General features: G+C 42.7%; 1 protein-coding gene across 1 annotated transcript in view; it reads right to left on the bottom strand.

Annotated features, from left to right (window-relative positions):
* Positions 1-404: 404 nt before the first annotated feature.
* LOC127007361 (neural cell adhesion molecule 1-A-like) overlaps positions 405-21471 on the bottom strand; it is a 133964-nt gene continuing 112897 nt past the window's right edge. The window contains exons 8-11 of the mRNA XM_050878241.1: positions 18346-18495; positions 17025-17099; positions 13833-13967; positions 405-3040 (exon numbers count right to left, since the gene is read on the bottom strand). Coding sequence (XP_050734198.1) covers positions 2676-3040; positions 13833-13967; positions 17025-17099; positions 18346-18495 — 725 coding nt within the window. The 3' untranslated portion in view covers positions 405-2675. The remainder of the gene's footprint in view (positions 3041-13832; positions 13968-17024; positions 17100-18345; positions 18496-21471) is intronic.

Raw genomic sequence — 21471 nt, 5'->3', positions numbered from 1 at the left:
TACTGTTACTTATCGGTCACTGTTTCGTCACCGTTGTTATTATTTCCAGTCGATATTTGTTTCGTGTTTTTTTTTCTTCCTGCCAACAGTTCCTTTTTGGAGTTTCTCTTTTCAGCCTCTGTCGGGCGTGCATTGGTTTGGGGGAAAGTATTATTATTTTGGTTTGTCGAATGTTTGTGTTGTGTGTGTGTGTGTGTGTTGCGTGTGTTTGTTTAATTTTTGCTTTGTTTGTTAGCGCTTGTTTGCTTGTGTATTTATTGGTATATTAAATTTGTGCGTCTGTGTTTTTGGTTATGTGTGTGTGTGTGTGTGTGTGTGTGTGTGTGTGTGTGTGTGTGTGTGTGTGTGTGTAAGAGTTGTTAATCTCAGCTTGTATATATCAGACATCCAGTCTCTCTCTCTCTCTCTCTCTCACACACACACACACACACACACACACACACACACAAACTCTGTCCCACACATAAATATCCCGCGTGTTCAATCGGTCCACTATAATTACTCCTCCCCACTGAAATTTATGTTCTCGCCAGGCACGTAAAACTGTCATATATTAGTCACCGATGTTCACCAGCTCGCCGCAGCCAGACCCGCGCCAGCCACGGTCCCTGGAAGTATTTCTGAGCCCTGGTAACTCTTGTAGCACAGCACTTTCTTCTATTCCTACACTTTCTTAGCACACTGGACATCGGCTATCACGTGGAACACACCTTCTTTCTACACCTATAGTTTTTAGCACTCTTGAGCATGGCAAAGTACTCCTACAGTGTCCTTGTGAGGCATGAACTTAAGCACCTCTTGAGCACCGTTTGTCACCATCATCACCATCATCACCTTTCTGTTGTCCTTTCTGCACCTTAGGCCTACGTAAGTACACCACTGGACGTATAGGGAGAACACGAACCTGACCAAGAGATGCCACTTTAACGCCGAAGCACACTTAAAGGTCCTTATACCTGTCCTAGCAGCATCTCACCTCATTGTAATTAGTGTTGTTCCAGACGCCCTTTTCTTAACGGGAAGAACGTAGTGACGTATCTGGTAGTTTGGTCGTACAAGCTAGTAGACACTTGAGCTGTACTTTTCGAAACACAGCAACGCAGTCCACGACAGGGCAGACGACAGACATTAGGGGGAAGCATTAGAAGTACATTTTTTCGTTCCACTTTGCTATGCTCTGCCCTGTCCTGTCGTGTCGTGTCGTGTCGTGTCCAGCTCTGCCTTGCTTCTTCCGCCCCAGCAGCACCCTCATCAACGCATTGGGATGGAAAAATCAGGAGCGATGAGGTGGGAGAGCGGGAAGCAAACAGACACAGTAGACACACCGTGGATATGTGCCTTGCCTTGCCCTCCTTTGTCCTGCCTCTCCCGCTCCGAGCACTGGGAAAAACACGGTCGGAGGTGTGTGACTAGCGGGATGAGGTGGGAAGCGAAGATGGGCAGACAGCGGACATATGTTTTACCCTGCCTTGCCCTGCTCCTCCTTGTCATACTCTGCCTTGCCCTGTCCCGCCTTTCCTGCTCCGAGCACCAGCTATATGACATTAATTAACGTGGAAGGGGCAGGTGCGATGAGGTGGGAGAGTGGAGCGGAGGAGGAAGTGATGGGCGAGGGGTGGACATGTGCCTTTCCTTACCCTGCCCTGCCCCGCACAATGTCTCTCACTCCGAGCACCAACATCGACGCAGGAGGGAGGATGGTGCGGGCAGGTGTTATGAGCCGGGAGAAGAAGACGAAAGAAGAAGTAAACGTTGAATTACCTTGATCTTGAGCAATTTTGAACAGTTTTGTGGGGTGGGTATTATGAAAACGCTCGTTCACTGCCAGTTGATAACGTTCACTGTGGGCGCCGCGTTTTGTTTTCCATCACTAACGTACTCTTGAAACACTATTTCTTTCCATGATTTAATCCGGAGTTGTCTTGTCTTCTTTTTATTCTTTCCTTTCTTTTACTATTTCCCTGAATAATAAAACAGTGAATTCTTGAAGAGCGGCAGCGCGGACTGAAAGGAGGCAGCCAAAAAAAGTGGCTTCATTTCCATCCGTGGAGCAGCCGCGTACAGCTGACGTAAAAGAGTGCGGGAAATAAAAGTGGCAGGGGAAAAAAAAAAAAGTCACATTTCCCTGGACTTGAAAATCATGGAGGCAAACTTAGGCAGAGAGTGAGAGAACGAAAGCGAGCGAGCGAGAGAGAGAGAGAGAGAGAGAGAGAGAGAGAGAGAACACGCCAGACTATCTGATCCACTCATTCATAAATTCACTGACTGACTGTCTCTCTGACTGACTGACTGACTGAGAGCTAAGAGACCCACACCTACTTCGCACTGGACGTATTTTCTTCACTTTTTTTTTCTTTCTGTTATATTTCACATTGTATATTCACGATTTCTCACTTGCTATAATATGTACAAACCATTATGATAAATATGTGGCGTAGTTTTTTCTTCTATTATGAACCTTTTTCTTATTCTTCCCTTGAATAATATTTCCAATTCTTCCATCTTTTATTTCTGATCACTGTCACAAAACTTTTTCAACAAATTCTTCTCCGGGAAATTCCACGCCCCACTAATTTCACTTCAAACATTTTCACCAAGCATTTTTCACCCTTAATGAATCTCTATAATTTTCTTCTCTGTTAGTTTCCACTATAATGTTTTCCTTCAATTTTGCTTCACCTCCGGAACTTTTGCTCTTCTTTACTTGCGTCGAAGATGGGAGACGAGCGGGGGGATAACGAGGACGAACTCGAGGAAGAGGAGGAATAGAAGAAGGAAGAGGAAGAATAGGAACCCGAAGAGGATAGAAGGAAAAAGGATGAGGTGTATGAAGGAGATGATGAAGAGGGAGGAAAGGAGTGGGAGCGTAGTAAAGAGGATTTGGAGGAGGAAGACGAGGAAGAAGTGGAGTTGGAGGAGAAGGAGGGGTAAGGTGGCGAGGAATAAAGTGGAGAAAACAGAAAGTGGAGGAGGAGGAGGAGGAAAATGCAAGGAAGGAGGGAAGGAAAACTCTGTCCTCCGCTAATGCCCGCAGAGTTACCTGTGAGAGAAGATAATTAGTGGTCAGAATTTTAATTTCATAATGGAATCACAATTTATACATTACCTTCCCACCAGCCTGTTTATCACGCCGGCCTCCTAATATACCTGTTTGGACACTACTTATTTATTTTTTCGTACTAAACACTCCTTGCTTACTAATTTCGTCGTTAAATCTAAAGGGGTGTTTTTTATGGGTTTGGTTATTTGTTATTAGTGTTATTAGTTTGCCTCCTGGACTGTTATTTAATGGGTTGGACGCTTAATGGTCTTTCCGGGTAGTCACGTGCGTCGTCGGTGATTAGTAGGAGCTGGAAAGGAGGACTCAGCGGAGGAGGAGAGGACAAAGAGGGAGGAGGGAGGGTGAAATCAAGAATGGAAGGGAGAAGGAATCGTGACTTGACTTTGGTTATTTCCGTTTCTATGTTGAGCACGTGTTATTATTGTTATTATTATTATTATTATTATTATTATTATTATTATTATTATTGGTATTAGTATTAGTAGTAATAGTAGTAGTAGTAGTAGTAGTAGTAATATTCTCTCCATCATTCTCACTCCCCTCTTGCTTCTCCTCCTCCTTCTCCTCCTCCTCCTCCTCTTCCTTCTCATCCTTTTCTTCTTTCTCCTCCTCCTCCTCCTCCTCTTCCTCCAAATTTTCCTACTCCTCCGCCTCCACTTCTCCTTCTACTTCTCTTCCTTCTCCTCCAGTTCCTCCTATGTCTCCTCCTCTTCCTCCTCCTCCTCCTCGTGAATGGCGTGGCGAGGAATGAAGAGTTACGAGTTGGACTGTTTCGGGCGGGTCGTAATCGTCGCCGGTCATGCGTGCGAGTCTTTGATGCCAAACTTCGGGCCCCGTACATCACCTCTCCGAAGTTTTCAGTGGCAGGGCTTCGGTCTCATGGCGATAAAAGGAAATCGTATAATGTTTGCTCTATTATTTTCTATTCTCTCCCTTCTCATTTACAACCACGTACGAAACAGATATATAACGTAATGATATCAAGGCATACGTTAAAATTTTCTAACCTTATCTATTCAGTGGCTCGCAGTGGAAGATGATTTTTATTTATTATTTTTAAGTTAGTTTTGGTTAGATGAAGTAAACCGAGGTGCGACTGGCGTTTGTTTTGTTAGCTTAAAATCAACAATAGTAAATACAAAGTCGTAGAAGGTAGTCGAGGATGTTTTCAAATACATTTTACTTCTCGCTAGCAGAAGTGAGGTGCGTAGCTGCCACTCCCGCCAGATGTCAGAGTGAATGAATAATGCCGCGCAGAGTGAATAAGTAATGTTGCGTCCATGCTTTATTCCGCTCCTTTGTTGATATTCTTTCACCTTTACCTGGACGTGCATAGTTGTATCTGTTTTTCTCAGGTGTGTATCGATAGACAGCTAATAGATAGATAGATAGACTGACTGACTGATATACAGAGGGAGAGAGTTCCTGGAAGTATGAGCTTAATATTCTCATACCCTTTGAGATGAAATATATCTTTTCTATAAGGGTGCCGTCGTTGTCAGTATTTATGTTGTTTCTATAATTATTATTATTATTATTATTATTATTATTATTATTATTATTATTATTATTATTTTTATTATTTTCAGTCATTTTCTTCCTCCTCCTACTCTTTCTTTTTCTTCTTTGTCTTCGTCTTTGTTTTGCTCTTGTCTGTGTTTTATTCTTATTATTGTTATTATTATCTAAATCGATTATAATATAAGTGAAATATTCAAAATAATGATAATAACAATAATAATTTGATGATGCTAATAATGATAATAATAATAATGATAATAGTAATAATAATAATAATAATAATAATAATAATAATAATAATAATAATAATAATAATAACAAACAATAACGTTACATCATTTTCAAATTTGTCTAGCAATCCCCATATCGGTCACCTTCACACAATACAATGAAATTCATTATTCCCATTCACAGCCAGAGATTGAAGTTCAGTCTCTCTCTCTCTCTCTCTCTCTCTCTCTCTCTCTCTCTCTCTCTCTCTCTCTCTCTCTCTCTCTCTCTCTCTCTCTCTCTCTCTCTCACACACACACACACACACACACACACACACACACACACACACACACACACTATCAAGGTGGCAGCGATCGATCACAACACCTCAATACATAAAGGTTAACACTCAACAGAGAGTCCGAGAGTCAGGTAACTAAATCAACGTCCATATATAACCTGAAATGATTCCCAGCCTGAGAGACTTGAGCCGCAGGTGGATGATTAGATCGACATCGGGCTTGGAGATAAATACATATTGCTTTTATAAATTTAGTTCAATCTTCTGTCTGTATGAACATTGTCTCGTCGAGTAGTTGATATTGTTCGTTTTTTTTCTTCTTTGGGTCTGTCTGTCTTCTTTACTGTAAAAAAAGTGATTGCTTTATTGGAAGATATTATACTGTAAGGTCGTCTTGGGAATGAGATTGACGACTTCCTGAGATGGACAGTTTTTGATTACCTTTTGATGAATTAATGTGGGCGAAATGAAGGCTTGATATAGTGGAGAGTGTGGCCTTGCTCAGGGTCTCAAATATATACGTATCACGTTTTGTCCTCAGTTGCTGTTGCTGTTGCTCTTGTCATTCCCTATAAAACCCTTCATATGTTATCTTGTTATTATTATACCGTCCTCGTCCTCGCCCTAGTTCTCCTCCTCCTCCTCCTCCTCCTCCTCCTCCTCTTCCTCCTCGGAGGTTAGAAGGACCGAAAAGATGTTAAGTGGCGTGCTCATCGTAGAAAGTGACATTTTACGCACAATTGAAAAGATTAAAGTAAGCAAAGCTCCTGGTCCAGACAAAATTACCCCTTGGGTCTTAAAAGAAATCAAACATCAAATTTGTAAACCGCTCTCCATCATATTCAATAAATCTTTAACAGCTGGAAAAGTTCCGTCGGATTGGAAACTTGCAAATGTCACACCAATTTCAAAGAGGGGGACAAGTCTCATCCAGGAAACTATCGACCAATTAGCCCGACATCGATTGTTTATAAGTTAATGGAGACTATCATTCGCGACAATATGGTGAAATTCTTCGAAGAAAATAATTTAATAAATAATTCGCAACATGTCTTCCATAGCAAACGTTCGTGTTTGACTAACTTACTTGATTTTTTTCATTATATTTTTGAGGTGTTCGATGAAAGCAGATCAGTAGATATCATATATCTGGATTGTCAAAAGGCATTTGATAAGGACCCCCGCCAACGATTGCTCAGCAAACTATTGGCGCACGGTATCTCGGGTAACATTCACAATTGGCTTGCGGACTGGCTCTCTGAGCGGAAACAGAGAGTAGTTCTCAACGGTGTTACATCTAACTGGTTCGACGTCAGAAGCGGCGTACCTCAAGGATCAGTGCTTGGCCCCATGCTCTTCTTAATTTATGTTAATGATATCGATGATGGGCTCACTTGCAAAGTATCAAAATTTGCTGATGACACAAAAATTGCTTGTAAAGTAACTGTGACACTCGACGAAGAAGCTTTACAATCAGATCTAGATCGACTTGCACGTTGGGCCAATCAATGGCAAATGAAATTTAACGCTGACAAATGTAAAGTGTTGCACATCGGAAAAAATAACAATCGCGTTCGGTACGTAATGAATGGCAAACAACTTTCTGCAGTAAGTAAAGAAAAGGATCTTGGAATCACTATATCAAGCGATTTAAAGCCCGGTCAGCATTGTTCAGAGGTAGTTAAAACTGCAAACAAATTGGTTGGCTTCATTGGACGAGCCTTTAATAATAAATCGGAAAAAAAGTAATATTAAAACTGTATAATTCGTTGGTTCGACCCCGTCTAGAGTACTGTGTACAGTTTTAGTCTCCCTATTACAGAAAAGACAGAAAAGTTGGAACGGGTTCAACGAAGAGTAACAAAGATGATTCCTAGGTTGAGAAATTTATCATATGAACAAAGGCTTAAAGAAGTAAATTTATTCAGTCTATCAAAACGAAAAATGCGAGGCGATCTAATAGAAGTGTTTAAAATGTTTAAAGGATTCAGTGATATTAATGCGGAAGATTACTTTACAATTGATCGATCAAATAGAACAAGAAGAAATCACAATTTGAAGATAAGTGGTAAAAGACTCTCGTCGCACGAAGCTAAACACTTCTTCTTCAATCGAGTTGTTAATGTTTGGAACTTTCTACCCTGTGATGTCGTTGATAGTACAACAGTTACGGCCTTCAAGAATAGATTAGACAAGTGTTTTTGAATCCAACCAACAACTAAGATATTACTCATTGTCATTGTAACATTAAGTTCTTTCGAATACTGGTGTCCTTGTCCGCTTTTATCGCCCGGTTAGTGGTAGCAGTAATGGTAGTTCTTTCCTCTTTCCTACATAATTTCCATGCAGTTTTTCCATGCTGCATGGTTCTTTTTCCTTTCCTGCCAGCCTTGGCTGGAGGGATGGGGGGGTGGGGAGGAGCCTTCGCCTTTGCTGGCCTTCATCTTCCACCTTTGATTAGATAGTTGGTGTAGCTTGTCACAAACAGCCTCGTAAGGACCAGCAGGTCTGCTGTTGTTTGTTCTTCCTTTGTGTTTCTTTGTGTTCCTAATCATCACCACCACCGTCACCACCACTCCACGTATCATGCTCTCCAAGGCCTCAGCGTCGTGTCCCTTGGTGTGTCTATGCACGCGTGTGTGCGTCTGTGGTTGTCTGGCGTGTCTTTGATGTCTCATACAGCAGCTGCCCTGATCCGCGAGGCTTCACCTATATAATTTGGGCTTCGTTAGCTTCCGCCCCTTTCCTCCCTTTTATTATCTCCTCCTCTTCCTCTTCCTTTTTCACCCCGTTTTCTTTCTTCTCATATATTTTCCCGACTGTTCTCTTATCTTTTTTTTCTTTCTTCTTCATTCTCTCGTTTTTTCTTCGTCTCTTCCTTCCTAAAATGCCCTCTCTTTTCCTCGTTTCCCTTTCCTCTATTTTTCCTCCTCCTTCATAATTTATGTCGTATCTTTCATCCCTCTTCCTCTCGTCAAATAGTATCTTTTCCTCCCTATTTCTCTCTCTCTCTCTCTCTCTCTCTCTCTCTCTCTCTCTCTCTCTCTCTCTCTCTCTCTCTCTCTCTCTCTCTCTCTCTCTCTCTCTCTCTCTCTCTCTCTCTCTCTCTCTCTCTCTCTCTCTCTCTCTCTCTCTCTCTCTCTCTATGTATATATGTATCTATCTATGTATCTATCTATCAATCTATATATCTCTCCTTTCCGTATCAACCCCTCTCTTATCAACATTGTCCATCCTAACTTTTCCCTCAGTATCATCGATCGTGTTTTCCCTATTTTTTTTTCTTTTCTCGCCGTGTTCATTATTTTCTTGTTTTCTTCATCCTTCATCTTTCTACCTTTCTCTTACCCGTTTTGTATATCTCCCTTCCAATTATTTGCTCTCCTCGCTGCTTTCTTGTTTTCCTCATCTTTCCTCTCTCCAAATATATCGTCCTTATTCAATTTTCTTTACATCCTCGTCCTTGTTTTTTTTTTTCTTATTTCATTTTTCATTTTTTTTTTCGTTCGTTCTCGTCTTCTTTTTTTTTCATCCGCCGTGCTCTTCCCTTCTGTGTATTTTAACTTTTTTTTTCTTTCCCTTTCATCCTCCCTTTCTTATCCTTTGTCACCCTATTTCTGTATTTTCCTCCATCGTTCAGCCATTTACCTTTCCCACTTCCTTTTTCATCATACCTGTTTTCCCTTATTCTTACCACCCCTTTCTTTACTCATCACAACAGCAATTTCTCTTCAACTCCGTCCTTGTTTTTTTTTTATTTCATGTTCTTTTGTTTTATGGTATTTTTCTTCTTTTTTGCATTCCTTCTCGTCTTTTTTTTTATACCTGTTCCTTCATCTGTGTATTTTAACTTCATTTCACCTTCATTTAACTTTTTTTCCTTTTTGATTTTTGTCACCATTTTTTCCCTCTCTTCCTTCCTGCCTCCTCACTCATGCATTCTGGTCTTTTCCTCCATCTTTCACGTTCCCACTTCCTTCTCCATTACATCTCTTTTCCTATATTCTTTCCTTCTCATAGCTTACTCTTTTCATCTCCTTCCTTCTCGTCACAGTAACTCCCTAGCGACCAATAAATATATTTTCGCTGAACTACGAGTAATTACCAGTTTTATTTCTCACTACCTGTCGGCGTCGCTGGGCTGTGTACCTGCGGAAAAGGTCAGGCGAGGGGCGGTTCACTTTATCAAACGTTAATGGATTTTCGTAATTAACTTCGGGGCCGTTGAAGTGAATTTGCGCAGTCAAGGGATTCAGTCGTGGCTCTTGAGGCTTAAGTGGTAACTGAGGAAAGGGAGAGAGAGACGGAGGAGGGCGGGGGTGAGAGGGATAGATGGAAGGGAGAGGATGAGGATTAGTATGAGGGTCCTTGTGGAGAAAGTTTGTTGTTCCTGGTGTATGTTTGTGTGTGTGTGGCTTTGATATAGACCAATGGAGAAGTGGCTCTTCACTCTGCACACACACTTGGAGTAATTGTGTTTTTCGGGCCTCTGCCGTGAGTGGCCGAAAAGACGATTACGTTAATGATGGAAATCGGTCCTCGTCTGTCAGCCTGTGTGTCTGTCTGTCTGTCTGGTACCAAGATATCAGAATAAAATGGGTTAATCTCTTGTCACTAAATTCATAGGGAAGCTTTTTTGGGGTCGTGCTGTGGCGCGGCTGATGAAAATAGTGTATAGTAGAAGGGAGACGTCAATGGGGGCGGTGGTATTAATTAATGCATGGAAAATCTTAATGATGGAGCTTTTGGCGCGCGCCGCTAGAAAGGCAAATCTTGTGAAGGGTGATGAAGACTGATCGGGATGATGAGGGTAACTGTGAAAAGCTAGCAGTGGGGTGGTGAAGAGCTAACAAGGGCGGGGCTTTGCGTTGGTGTTGAGAATTGTATTGTTTTTCTTTGGTGGGAGAAGTATCTCTGTAATGGAGACGTTAATAAAGAAGGAAGTTATGGTGTTGACAGAGTAAGAGATATGGCAATGGTAGTAGTGGAAGGGATTGTGATAAAAAAAACGAAAGACTCAGTGATGGCGTCAAAAGAGAAGTGACAAGCAGAAGAGGAGGAATAGAGTTGTTTTAATTGCACGCAGAGGTTAAGGACTTCGTTTTTACAGGAGAATGGCGGTGATGATAATGGTAGCGACAGTAGTATTATGGTTACCGAAAAAAAAGTGGTAGTGGTAGTAGTAGTGACTGAGGTGGTGGTGGTATTAGTGATGGTGGCGGCGAGAACAGTAGTAGTAGCTGTAATCTTAGGAAAATGACAGGGAAGGTAATGGTAGCGACAGTAGTAGTATGGTTAGTAGAAAAGTAAGTAGTAGTGGTAGTGACTGATGTGGTGGTGGTATTGGTAGTGGTGAAAACAGTATTAGTAGTGGTGGTCTTAGAGGAATGGCAGGGATGGTAGTGGAAACGATCGTAGTGGTGTGGTTAGTAGGAAAATAAGTATTGATGGTAATGGTGGAGATAGTGACTGAGGTGGAGGTGGTGGTGCTGGTAGTGCTGGTGGTGATGAGAGCAGGGGTAGACGCGGTAGTCTTAAAAGAATGGCGGTGATGGTAATGGTAGCGGTAGTGTGGGCAGTAAGAAAGTAGTGGTAGTGGTAGTGAGTGAGGTGGTGGTGGTGCTGGTAGTGGTAGTGATGGTAAGAGTAAGAAGAGCAGCGGCAGTTTCGGTCTTGGCTTTGCTGCTGCGTTTTTTTTTTTTTTTTTTTTTTTTTTTTAGCCCGTGTAGCAGCCGCGCTCACGTCCCCTCGGTGCTGTCCGTCTCCCGAGTGATAATTACCGCACCACCTCCCGCCGGCGGCTACATACGACGTGCTGGCGGCCGTGTAATACAGGCGCCTTGATGACCTTAGACCCTCCTGCCGCTCTGACTCTCCCTCAGTCTTACCCTTCCTACCCCCCCTTCCCCTTCCATCCCACCCACCCAATCCTTTTTTCACATTTTCGTCCTCCCTTCAATCTTGCCCATTCTACCCCTTACCCCTTCCATCTGACACACCCAGCTCTGTCTACACGATTTCATTCCCCCTTTAACAATAGGCTACCCTTTCTATCCCCTACCCCTTCCATCCCACCCACCCAATCCTTTCCATACATTTTCGTCCTCCCCTCAATCGTATTCATTCTATCCTCTACCTCTTGCCTTCACCCTTTCTACCCCTTACCCCTTCCATCACCCAGTTCTGTCTACACGATTTCGTTTCTCCTTTAACAGTACCCTTTCTATCCCCTACCCCTTCCATCCTCCCCATCCAACCCTATCTACACATTTCCGTCCCCCCTCAAATCTTACCCTATCTATCCTCTACCTCTTACATCCCTCCCTTTCTAATTCTTACCCTTTCCTTCCCACCCACTCTACCCTATCTCCACATTCTCTTCCTCCCTCGTTATTACTCTTTCTATCCCCTTTCCTTTCCATTCCACCTATTCAATCCTATCTACAAATTCTCAAAATTCCTAAATACTCCTTTTGTTCCAATCTTCAGTTCGCTTTTATTTTTTCACTTCTTTCTCTTTAATACATCTTAGTTAATGCCTCTTCACGTGCTAACTATTTTATCTCTTATTTCTTCACCCCCGCTATACCGCTCTTCGTTTGTTCTGTAATCCATGCACTCCTCTTTCCTCATCCCTCCCTCCCCTCTCTCTCACTCTTCACTGCATAATATAGTCATCATGTTGTATAGCCTCTCTCTTTCCCTCCCTTGTAATCTTCCTCCTCATCTTTCTCCCTCTCCCTTTATTTACTTCGCCTCTTTAATACATCCACCGCCGCTATCAAGCTCTGCTCCTCTTCCTCCACCCTCCTGTTCTTCCTCTCTTCTTCCTCGCTTCTTCCCTTCGCCCTCACACCTATCTTTCAAAATTAGAGGCGAGGGTTGCCTTGCATTTCACTCTTTCTCTATTCACTCCACTGAGCCACTTACTTCCACCTTCCTTTCCCCCCCCTCTTTTTCTTATTTCTTGCTTCGCTTTTTTTGCTTACTCCAGTTTTTTCTTGTTTTCTTTCTTGTATTCGTGTTTCCCTATTTTTTTTATTGCTCGTGTCCTATTCTTGCTTCTGCTGTCGCGTTTTTTCCTCGTCTTCCTCCTCCTCCTCCTCCTCCTCCTCCTCCTCTCCCTTGCCCCTCTCACTCAATGACTCTTAATCGCCCGTATTCTCTCCCCTCTTCTAATATCCTTTTAACCCCGTCGCCTTCCTCCTCCATTCTTCTCTTTTCGTTCCCTAGCTACCGACCTCTCAAACTTCCTTTACCACGTGCTCTTTTTCTGCGTCCCGCCCCGCTTCACCCCGCCCCACCTTTGCCCCGCTCCGCCCCGAGCTCATCGTTCTCGGCGCCTTCTGAGAAAGTATTTGTGGCCGCTTTTAATTTGTTAAATCGAAGCAGGAGGCGAGTGTGGGCGGCTGTAACGTGTTGATGTCACCCGCTATTAGATTAGTAAATGGACTGTGTGTGTATGAGTGTATTTGTGTGTGAGTTTGTGTGTGTGTGTGTGTGTGTGTGTGTGTGTGTGTGTGTGTGTGTGTGTTTGTGTTGTTTTAGGATTTTACTATATTGGAACAACGATTCAATTAGTATTATCATGGTTCTTTTGGAGTCTATCATAGCTAGCTAGAAACGTTCATAATAATTTCAAGAAGTATAATCTGTTCTTGCATTGTGCCACGAAGGATAAATCGTACCTTATGAAACCTAAGTCATTCAAAAAAAAAGTTCGAAGCTGCGGAGAAAGTCTACAGAAACTTAAACTCCTTGGAAAAACGTAGACTGCAAGATTTAATGGAGGTTTATAAGTGGAAAGCGATTAACAAGAGCGATATATAGAAAATACAGATACTGAATAACAAATATATCATAAATCTGAGGGAAATACCAAAATGTGACAAACAGGTTATTGTATATCTGAGTTGTTTTTCTAAGATCTCAAAACCTTTCTCCTTTTCCTCACGCACGCAGCCCGGCAGCATTCTCCTCCCGAAAACTGTGACTATCGCTGAGTTATTTCCACCCACCTCTATTTCACCAGATATTTTCCAAAAACTTTCTTCCTCCGTTCACTTGACTGCCTCCCTCCACTCCTGTATATCTCTTCTTCCTTCCTCCCTTCCTGTTCTCCCTTTCTTCCTTTGTATCTCTCCTGTTTGTTTCGTTACCATTATTTTTTCCTACTTCTCTTTTTTTTCCCCTGTCTGTCCTCTGTCCATCCATCCTTACTTTTCTCTCTTCCCTCTACCTCTTCTGCCTTTGTGTCTCTCCTCTTTATTCCTTCATTGCCCTTCTGATCTTATGTTTCTTCCATTTCCTTGACTTTTACTTCCTCCTCCCTTTCTGTCTTCTCTCCATCCATCCCCTGTTTCTGTTTCCCTACAATCCTTCCTTCCTACCAATCCTTTCCCTTCTAATTCCTCTCTCCGCGCTCCCTCCCTTTAGTTTATCTCTTACTTCCACCTTGTCTCCTCATTACCATCCATACTTCACATCCATTTTTATCCCTTCCCCCTTTCCCCTGTCCATACAAGCCTCCCATCCTTCTACCCCGTCTCTCTCTCTCTCTCTCTCTCTCTCTCTCTCTCTCTCTCTCTCTCTCTCTCTCTCTCTCTCTCTCTCTCTCTCTCTCTCTCTCTCTCTCTCTCTCTCTCTCTCTCTCTCTCTCTCTCTCTCTCTCTCTCTCTCTCTCTCTCTCTCCCCCCCCCCACCCCCCTGTAACAAACATCGCTTCATAAAACTCACCGGCGTACGGATACATTTTCCTCTCGTACTGTTTGTTCCACTGCTCATCGGCGCCCTGCTGCTGCTGCTTCCTCTGCTGCGTGTGCCGGTCCAGCAGGTCGTCTCCTACTACGCCTGCTGCTGTCCCGTTCCTTGCTGTGGGGGAGAGACGGGGTAGTTGTGAGGGTGAAGCAGAGTGGAAAGAGGAAGGAGGGCAAGAAGGAGGTTGTGGATGGGTTAGTGAGGAGAAGGAGGAGGAAGAAGAGAAGAGGTGTAGGTGGGTAAAGGGAGGAAAGAAGTGGAGAAGTAGGAGAAGGAAAGGGAGGAGGAGGAGAAGGAGGAGGAGGAGGAGGAGGAGGAGGAGGAGGAGGAGGAGGAGGAGGAGGAGGAGGAGGAGGAGGAGGAGGAGCAGAAAGAAGTGAGGAAGAAATTATGGTGTGGGGAGTGGAAGGAGGGAGGAGGAGGAAGAGGAGGAGAAGAAGCAGGTGGAGGAGGAAAGGGTTATAGCAAGGAGGGAAGAGGGGGCGAGGGGGGACGGGGGTTGGGGGGGCAGGGGGAGGGGGATGGGGCAAGAAAGGAACGACATTTTGAAAGTTGTCATTCGTAGGAAACTTTTCGTCCGTTATTATAATTTAGGACGAAAACTTTGGTATAGGTTGTGAAAGTGTGTGTGTGTGTGTGTTTGTGTGTGTGTGTGTGTGTGTGTGTGTGTGTGTGTGTGTGTGTGTTTCTCATACGCTCGCCTGACTCATATTATAATGGATCGGTGTGTGCGTATTTAGGTATGTATGTATTTATGTATGTATGCATGTATTATGTATCATCGATTGTCTGTATGCATGAATCTTCTAATAAACGGCGTATTAATAGTGTTAATTTCAAGGGATTATTACCCTCTGGAGAGACTTGCTGCCTCTCCTCCAATCCCTTCCCTCTCTTGCCTTCTCTTTCTCTCCGTTCCCCAATACCCTCCCTCTCTCCCTCCTCTCCCTGCGCCCCTCTCTCCCTTCCTCTCCCTCCGCCGATCTCTCCCTCTCAGCATAAAGCAATACTCAGGCTTTTGTCGGTCGGTGAAGCGTTCTCTTATATACTCCAATTCTCGATTCTAATTATGAGGAAGCGAGCAGCTACATTTGTGCGTTATCCGTGGCTTTTGGTACGTCTTAATTGAATGGAATGGATGGCAGGCTATTTGCTTTATTGTGTTGCCGGGGTGGTGGTAATGAGCTACTAATTACTACTACTTTATTATTTTTTTATTATCAGTACTATTATTATTACTATTATCGGTATTATTTTCATTGTTATATTTATTTGTGTGTGTGAATTGGGCCTCATTCATCTGCGTGTTTCCAGGTAAAGGTGTCGGTAAGGTAGATTTTGCAACTCATTTGATCATTTTCCTTTACCTGATGTCAATGATATGAACGTTCAACTTTTATTATATATTATCTTTTATGTACTATAAAATCCTTGACACCACCAGGCTTCTCTTCTCTCCTTTTTTTTCTCTTTCCTTTTTATGCATGTTTCTATTTACCTTTCTTCCTGCACCTGCTGTGTCGTCATGTATGTACGATCTCTTTACTATACTATATGTTTCATTCCTTAAAGGACGTTAATATTTCCCACCTACTCTTCTCTTTCCCCTTTTCTTCTTCTTGGCACTATTCTTTTCCCCTCACTTCTTTTCTTTACCTTTCTGCTTTAGTGTCCTGGTGAATTACGACAAAAAGAGCAGAGAAAAAGGCAGACTTCTCTATAAGCCAAAAGACTATACCATCTGCTCTCCTTCTTTTCCCAGTCTTTCTCCTCCTCCTCCCTCTCCCCCTCCTCATCCCCCTCCCCCTCCTCCTCTTCCTCCGTCACCCCTGGTACAGACAGATGCTCAGTGTGCATTAACATGATTGCCTCAGCATTAGACGGGATGGGAAGGAGATGTGTATATATTTAGTGCCTCTCACGTTTTACTTTATCGTCTGTGTTTGAGATCACCTCGTTAAATTTTCTCGCTGAACTTTATCAATACTGTACCGTTCCTTATTTATTTTCATTGCTAGTGTGAGGTATTTTTCCTTTTCTTCCATTTTTGTACCCACGGCTGCAGTGCCTTTTGTAATGGTGTTGAATAGAGAATAATGCTTACTGCGTGTTGCTCAATAAAAGGTAAAGAAATAGAATCGTAGTGTGAGAGCAAGTTATTATTCCTTACGTCCTTCCTGCTGTCTCTTATTCTGTATTAACGTCTTTGGAAACAGAACGTGCACTTGTGGAATGTAAAATAGAGAATAATGTCGTTACGTGTCTCTCATTTGAAGTTATTAAAGATCATTCTCGTTGTAAAGTAATTTTTTATTGTTTAATGACGTTTCTGTTTTCTTCTTCAACTCAATTTACGTCTTTCGAAACTCATCACATGCTTAATGCTGGAAAATAGAGGTTATGCATCGCCAGGTGTGCCTCAATAAAGTTAAAAGAACGACCATTCTCATTATAAAGTCAATTTCAGCTTCCCACGTGAACCTGTTTTTTGCCACACTCAAAAAGCGGAAGTAATAAAAGTGTCGCTAAAAAGGGAGCCGGTGTGTTTCAGGACTCACCCGACCCTGCCAGGTGTGAATGTCTTCCTTTCAGCCTTTCAAATGGCTTCCTCTCCACTGTATTTTCCTCTATATAAAGCAAACGATTACTACCGATTCCGATATTCACTCAAGTGTATGCTGCTGAAATATCGGTGTAACGTTCTAAATCGTTCTCTTGCAATTCATCGGGACACTGTTTATTTCTACCTTTTTCATATAAAATTTTATGGACACATTTATTGACCCGTGTGTATGCATTGACGCACATTAGCATAAAATTACAGGTGGTCTTCCTGCACTTAACGCCGCTGTGTATTTTGGTATTATCACTGCCATCATCATAATCATCGTTATAACTGTCATCATCATTATAATTGCCGTCATCATTATAGTCGCCATTACCATCGTAGTAATTGCTGCTAGCACTCTGTTCATGTTGCTGGTATTGGTATTGTTGCATGAGTGTGTATTTATTGTTGTTGTTTGCACTTTGATTTCGTTTCGGGTGTTACAATCAATAAAGTTTAGCTGTCAGATTATTTTTCCTTAACTTCTTTTTCATATCCTCATCATGAACCTCCTCATGTCTAATTCTCCTCCTCCTCCTCCTCCTCCTCCTCTTCAATCTCACCTGTATCCTTGAGGGACGCCAACATGGAGCTAGAGGTGTGGCGCGAGGCGAGGCCAGACCCTTCCCGCCTGCCGTCTGTGAGGGAGAGAGACGAGGTGACGAGGGAGGGCCGCGGGCTAGCTATCAGGCAAATTGTACTGAGGGAGACGCATACTCTAGGAAATTAACATTCATTAAAACTCTAAGATTAAAAGGAGGGGAAAAGAATGGAAGTGAGAGAGAGAGAGAGAGAGAGAGAGAGAGAGAGAGAGATTGTTCATTTTCTCTTGTTTCTACAACACTCACCCACCAACACACACACACACACACACACACACACACACACACACACACCTTAACATAACTTAATCGAAATAATTTAAAAGCTAGGAACCACATTGCAGCTTTGCGGCTAAGTGAGGCGAGGAATTAATTAATGTTACATGCTCTTTTCTAAATAATGATAATAATTAGAATAAGTTTTTCCTTGTACACGCTGCGTCCATGTGAGGGAGTCATGTAAACGGGGTCTGAGCAGCTGCCTTACCTGCAATGGTGTTAATTAGACCATCAGGTGTCCCGTTCAGGTGAGGCAAGGTCAGGTGGACGAGATAATGAAGCAAGCAGGTGAACTAGACGTTGATTGCATGTAAACTGAATAAAGGAAGTGAAGAATGCAGAGCACAGCACAATAGGGAAAAAGGTTTTATGCTATCGAAAGAAACGTGACGGAACTAAACTGAGGAATGGTGGGCAGGACAAAGGTGAACGAAACAAAAAAATGATCGCTGAGAATGATAATAACGCTACTTGAAATGAAAGCCTGAGAGACAAAGGGTAACGTGTGATAACAACAAGCTATACTAAGGGAAGTGGAAAATGAGGAGCCCAAAAAATATGGGAATAAAAGTGTTGATAACAAGTCACGTGGCTCGTAATGGGACCATAAAACTGCAAGAATAGTTCGTGATAAGAAAAGAGGTGAAGAATTATGAACAGCTAGAAAAATGGAAAAAGTTTAATGAATACGAAAGAAGCATGTGGAGGGTGATTATGCAGCGCGGCAAAAAGAAAAAGAAAAGAAAAAGAACGTGCAAAAGGTAGTGATAAATTGAAGAAAGCGAAGAATGTTTAAAAAATGAAAAAGAAAACTGAACAAGAAGTATGACTATGAACACCTCGAGGAAATGTGACATACGTAAGCCACAAGATTACATGAAAAGACGATAGACAATTAGCATCCTACAAAAGCCGGGTTGCGGGAGGAGAAGATTGGATAGGTGAGGTGAGCCAGTTACCTAACCTTATAATAATCGTGCTATGTATACTCAAACCTCCTTACCTCTGCTCTTGTGCCAGACTAGATTGTCCTCCACGCTGTCAATGGCGTTCATGCTGCTGCTGGTTGTGGTGGAGGGAGTGGTGGTGGTAGTGGTGGTGGTGGTGGTAGTGGTAGTGGTGGTAGTGGTGGTGGTGGTAGTGGTGGTTTTCTCTGCAACGAAGAAAACGAGAGGCTGGTGCAAGGTGACTAAAGTTGAAGTGATTTTGCTACTCGCATCTACCACTTAACTATACGGAAGAAAGAGGAGGAGGAGGAGGAGAGGGAGAGAAAGGGAAAGCGAGAGAAAGGTAAGAGGAAGAAGAGGAAAAGGAAGAGAAAGACGAGAAAGTAAAATGAAAAGACAAAGAAAGAAACAAAAGGAGGACGAGGAACAATAAACAACAACATCAATAATAGAAACGGGATGTTGGTTGGGGAAGGCATCAGAGGAGGAGGAGGAGGAGGAGGAGGAGGAGGAGGAGGAGGAGGAGAAGGAGGAAAAGAATGAGTCAGAAGGTCGGTGCATAGGCGGTGCTTGTGGGAGGCGAGGTGAAGGGAAAACAGTAACATCCCTAAAATAAATACTCACCTGGTCTCGATTGCTCACCCACCTGGCGGCCTCTTTGTCTCCGGGGAAGGGCCAAGGATGATTAAGTGAACCGTTTGTCTTCTTGATTAAATTTTTATACCTCTGCCCGAGTGTTCTGGAGGTTTGACGTCATTCCTCCCATTTGTTAGTTTCCTCTTTATCCTTTCTCCCTATTCTTTTTTTCCCTCTAATACTCTTTGCTCCGTTTATCCCTTTTATTGTTTTTTTGGTTTAATTTATTGCTATTTTTTTTCTCCCACTCATTTGTAACAACTTCTATTCTTTGCCTTTTTTCTTTCTTTATCGCTTCTCCCTTTCCCCCTTTTTGCTTTCTTACTCTTTGCTCCAATTATCCCTTTCCTCCGTTTATTCTCCATTTCATCATATTTTTCTCCATTCAATTCCCATTTTTATTACTCTTCTGTATCCTGTATCCTTCCCCTCCTCCATTCACTCCATTCATTTCTTTCCTTCAGTTTTCTTTTACCTTTCCTCTTTCTTCATATCCGCCTCCCTCCCTCCCTCCCTCACTTCCTCGTTCACCTCTTTTTCAGCCCCGTTACTCCTCGCTTAGATCTTTCTCGCCCCCTCGTTTCAACACCTCCACCCTCCTTTTATCCTCTTTCTCTTTCTTATTCTCTTCCTCTCCTTGCATCTTTCTTTTTCCAGCCGCGTCACCCTCCGGTTACTTCATCTTCACTCACTTCGATTACTCCGTCTCATCATCGTCTTCCACTCCCCTAAGCCACCATGTCTCACACTCAAGGTCTTTTCATGCCACTCTGCACGACATCCTTCATCTTCCCATCCCACGCAACCCATGTCTCTCACCCCACGATTTACCTCCCTCACCCTTCATACTCTTCTCACTTCCCTCACCCCTTTTGTCACAGTCCTCACACCCTTTTCTATTTTTGTAACCCACTTGTTTTCATTCCTCTCCCTCACCCTTCACCCCCTTCTCACTTTCTATACCTGTTTTGTCACTGTACCTTCACCCATTGATATTCCTCTAACCCATTTACGTGTTCTCTGCCCCTTAGCCTTCTATTTACCTCTCACCTATCTTTTTAACCTCACACCCTCATCCCCATCCTCAAGGTCTGTTATTTCTTCAGCTTTCACTCATCCCTACATCCCCCTTTTTTATGTTATTCTACTCTTCTTTTGTTACCTGTTTACTTTTGCCTCATTCCTCACATTTCCCCTTTCCGCCTTCATCCTTTACCCTCACGCTTTTATATGTCAGTTTTATCCATTCCTCTCAACTCCACTGCTCAATTCCTTCTCCCTTTCCTTTACCCCTTCCAGCCTCAACTCACCCCCCTTACCCCATCAGTTTCACATCCCATCTTGTTCCTCCCCTCTCCCATTTAGCTCCGTTAGTACCCTTCACCACACCCTCAACATCCCTTAGTCTCTATATTCCTCTTGTTCTTTCATCCCCATCCCCAACCCCTCCCAACACATGACCTGCCACTACCACCACTCCCCCCCTCTTCCCCCCAGACACACACATTGCTATATTTTCCTTTTTTTGTGTGTGTCTTCCTGGGAAATATTGCTCTCCATTTCCTGTGTGTGTGTGTGTGTGTGTGTGTGTGTGTGTGTGTGTGTGTGTGTGTGTGTGTGTGTGTGTGTGTGTGAGGGAGAGGGAGATCACACGCGCAGTAATATTCCACCTCCCTTCCAGCCGTTTCCAGCATCCTTACCGTCATTTGCCATCGTTGAGAGCCACTTTGCCGCTCCGGGGAGCTAATTAATTAATCAGTGTATTACATTCACTTCACAGATGCGGTTGTTTCCCCAAAATGTCTTTCACCTCACATCACACGATTTTCTGGGACTATACGGCGCCTGATTAAATGGGAGTATTGCCACCACGTTCTGGATTTATTACTACTGCTAATGCGTCTACTGCTGCTGCTGCTGCTGCTACTACTACTACTACTACTACTACTAGTACCACTACTACTACTACTACTACTACTACTACTACTACTACTACTACTACTACTTTGCCACTACTTCTAATATTGATACAACAATAACATTTGCATCTACTTCTACTACTACTACTACTACTACTACTACTACTACTACTACTTTGCCACTACTTCTAATATTAATACAACAATAACATTTGCATCTACTTCTACTACTACTACTACTACTACTACTACTACTACTACTACTACTACTACTACTACTATATTCATATTATATCGGTCTAGTGGCACCTTAGTGACCTCAACAGTCTCACTCTTGTACTGCCCTTTACTGGGTAGAATTATTATATATACGACGGAATCATATATATGTTTATGCGATTTATTCATAGCTCTGTATTCTACTAAATAATATGAAGCGATGATAATTATTAAATTTCAAAATATATATCTAATAGAAAACATTTAGGTCATACAATCATAATCAACTTTGAATTATTTACACCCCGCGCAGTGATAATTTATTTATATCACCTGATTAGAGCAGTGAACTCTATATGTCATGTAAGCAAAAGCAGCTTTGAAGGGGTCGCTAACAATGTCCTGAGG

This window comes from Eriocheir sinensis, chromosome 35, assembly GCF_024679095.1.
Source record: "Eriocheir sinensis breed Jianghai 21 chromosome 35, ASM2467909v1, whole genome shotgun sequence".
Taxonomy (NCBI): Eukaryota; Metazoa; Arthropoda; class Malacostraca; order Decapoda; family Varunidae; genus Eriocheir; species Eriocheir sinensis.
The sequence above is the reverse complement of the archived record's forward strand: the minus strand, read 5'-3'. Positions and strand labels throughout refer to the sequence as shown.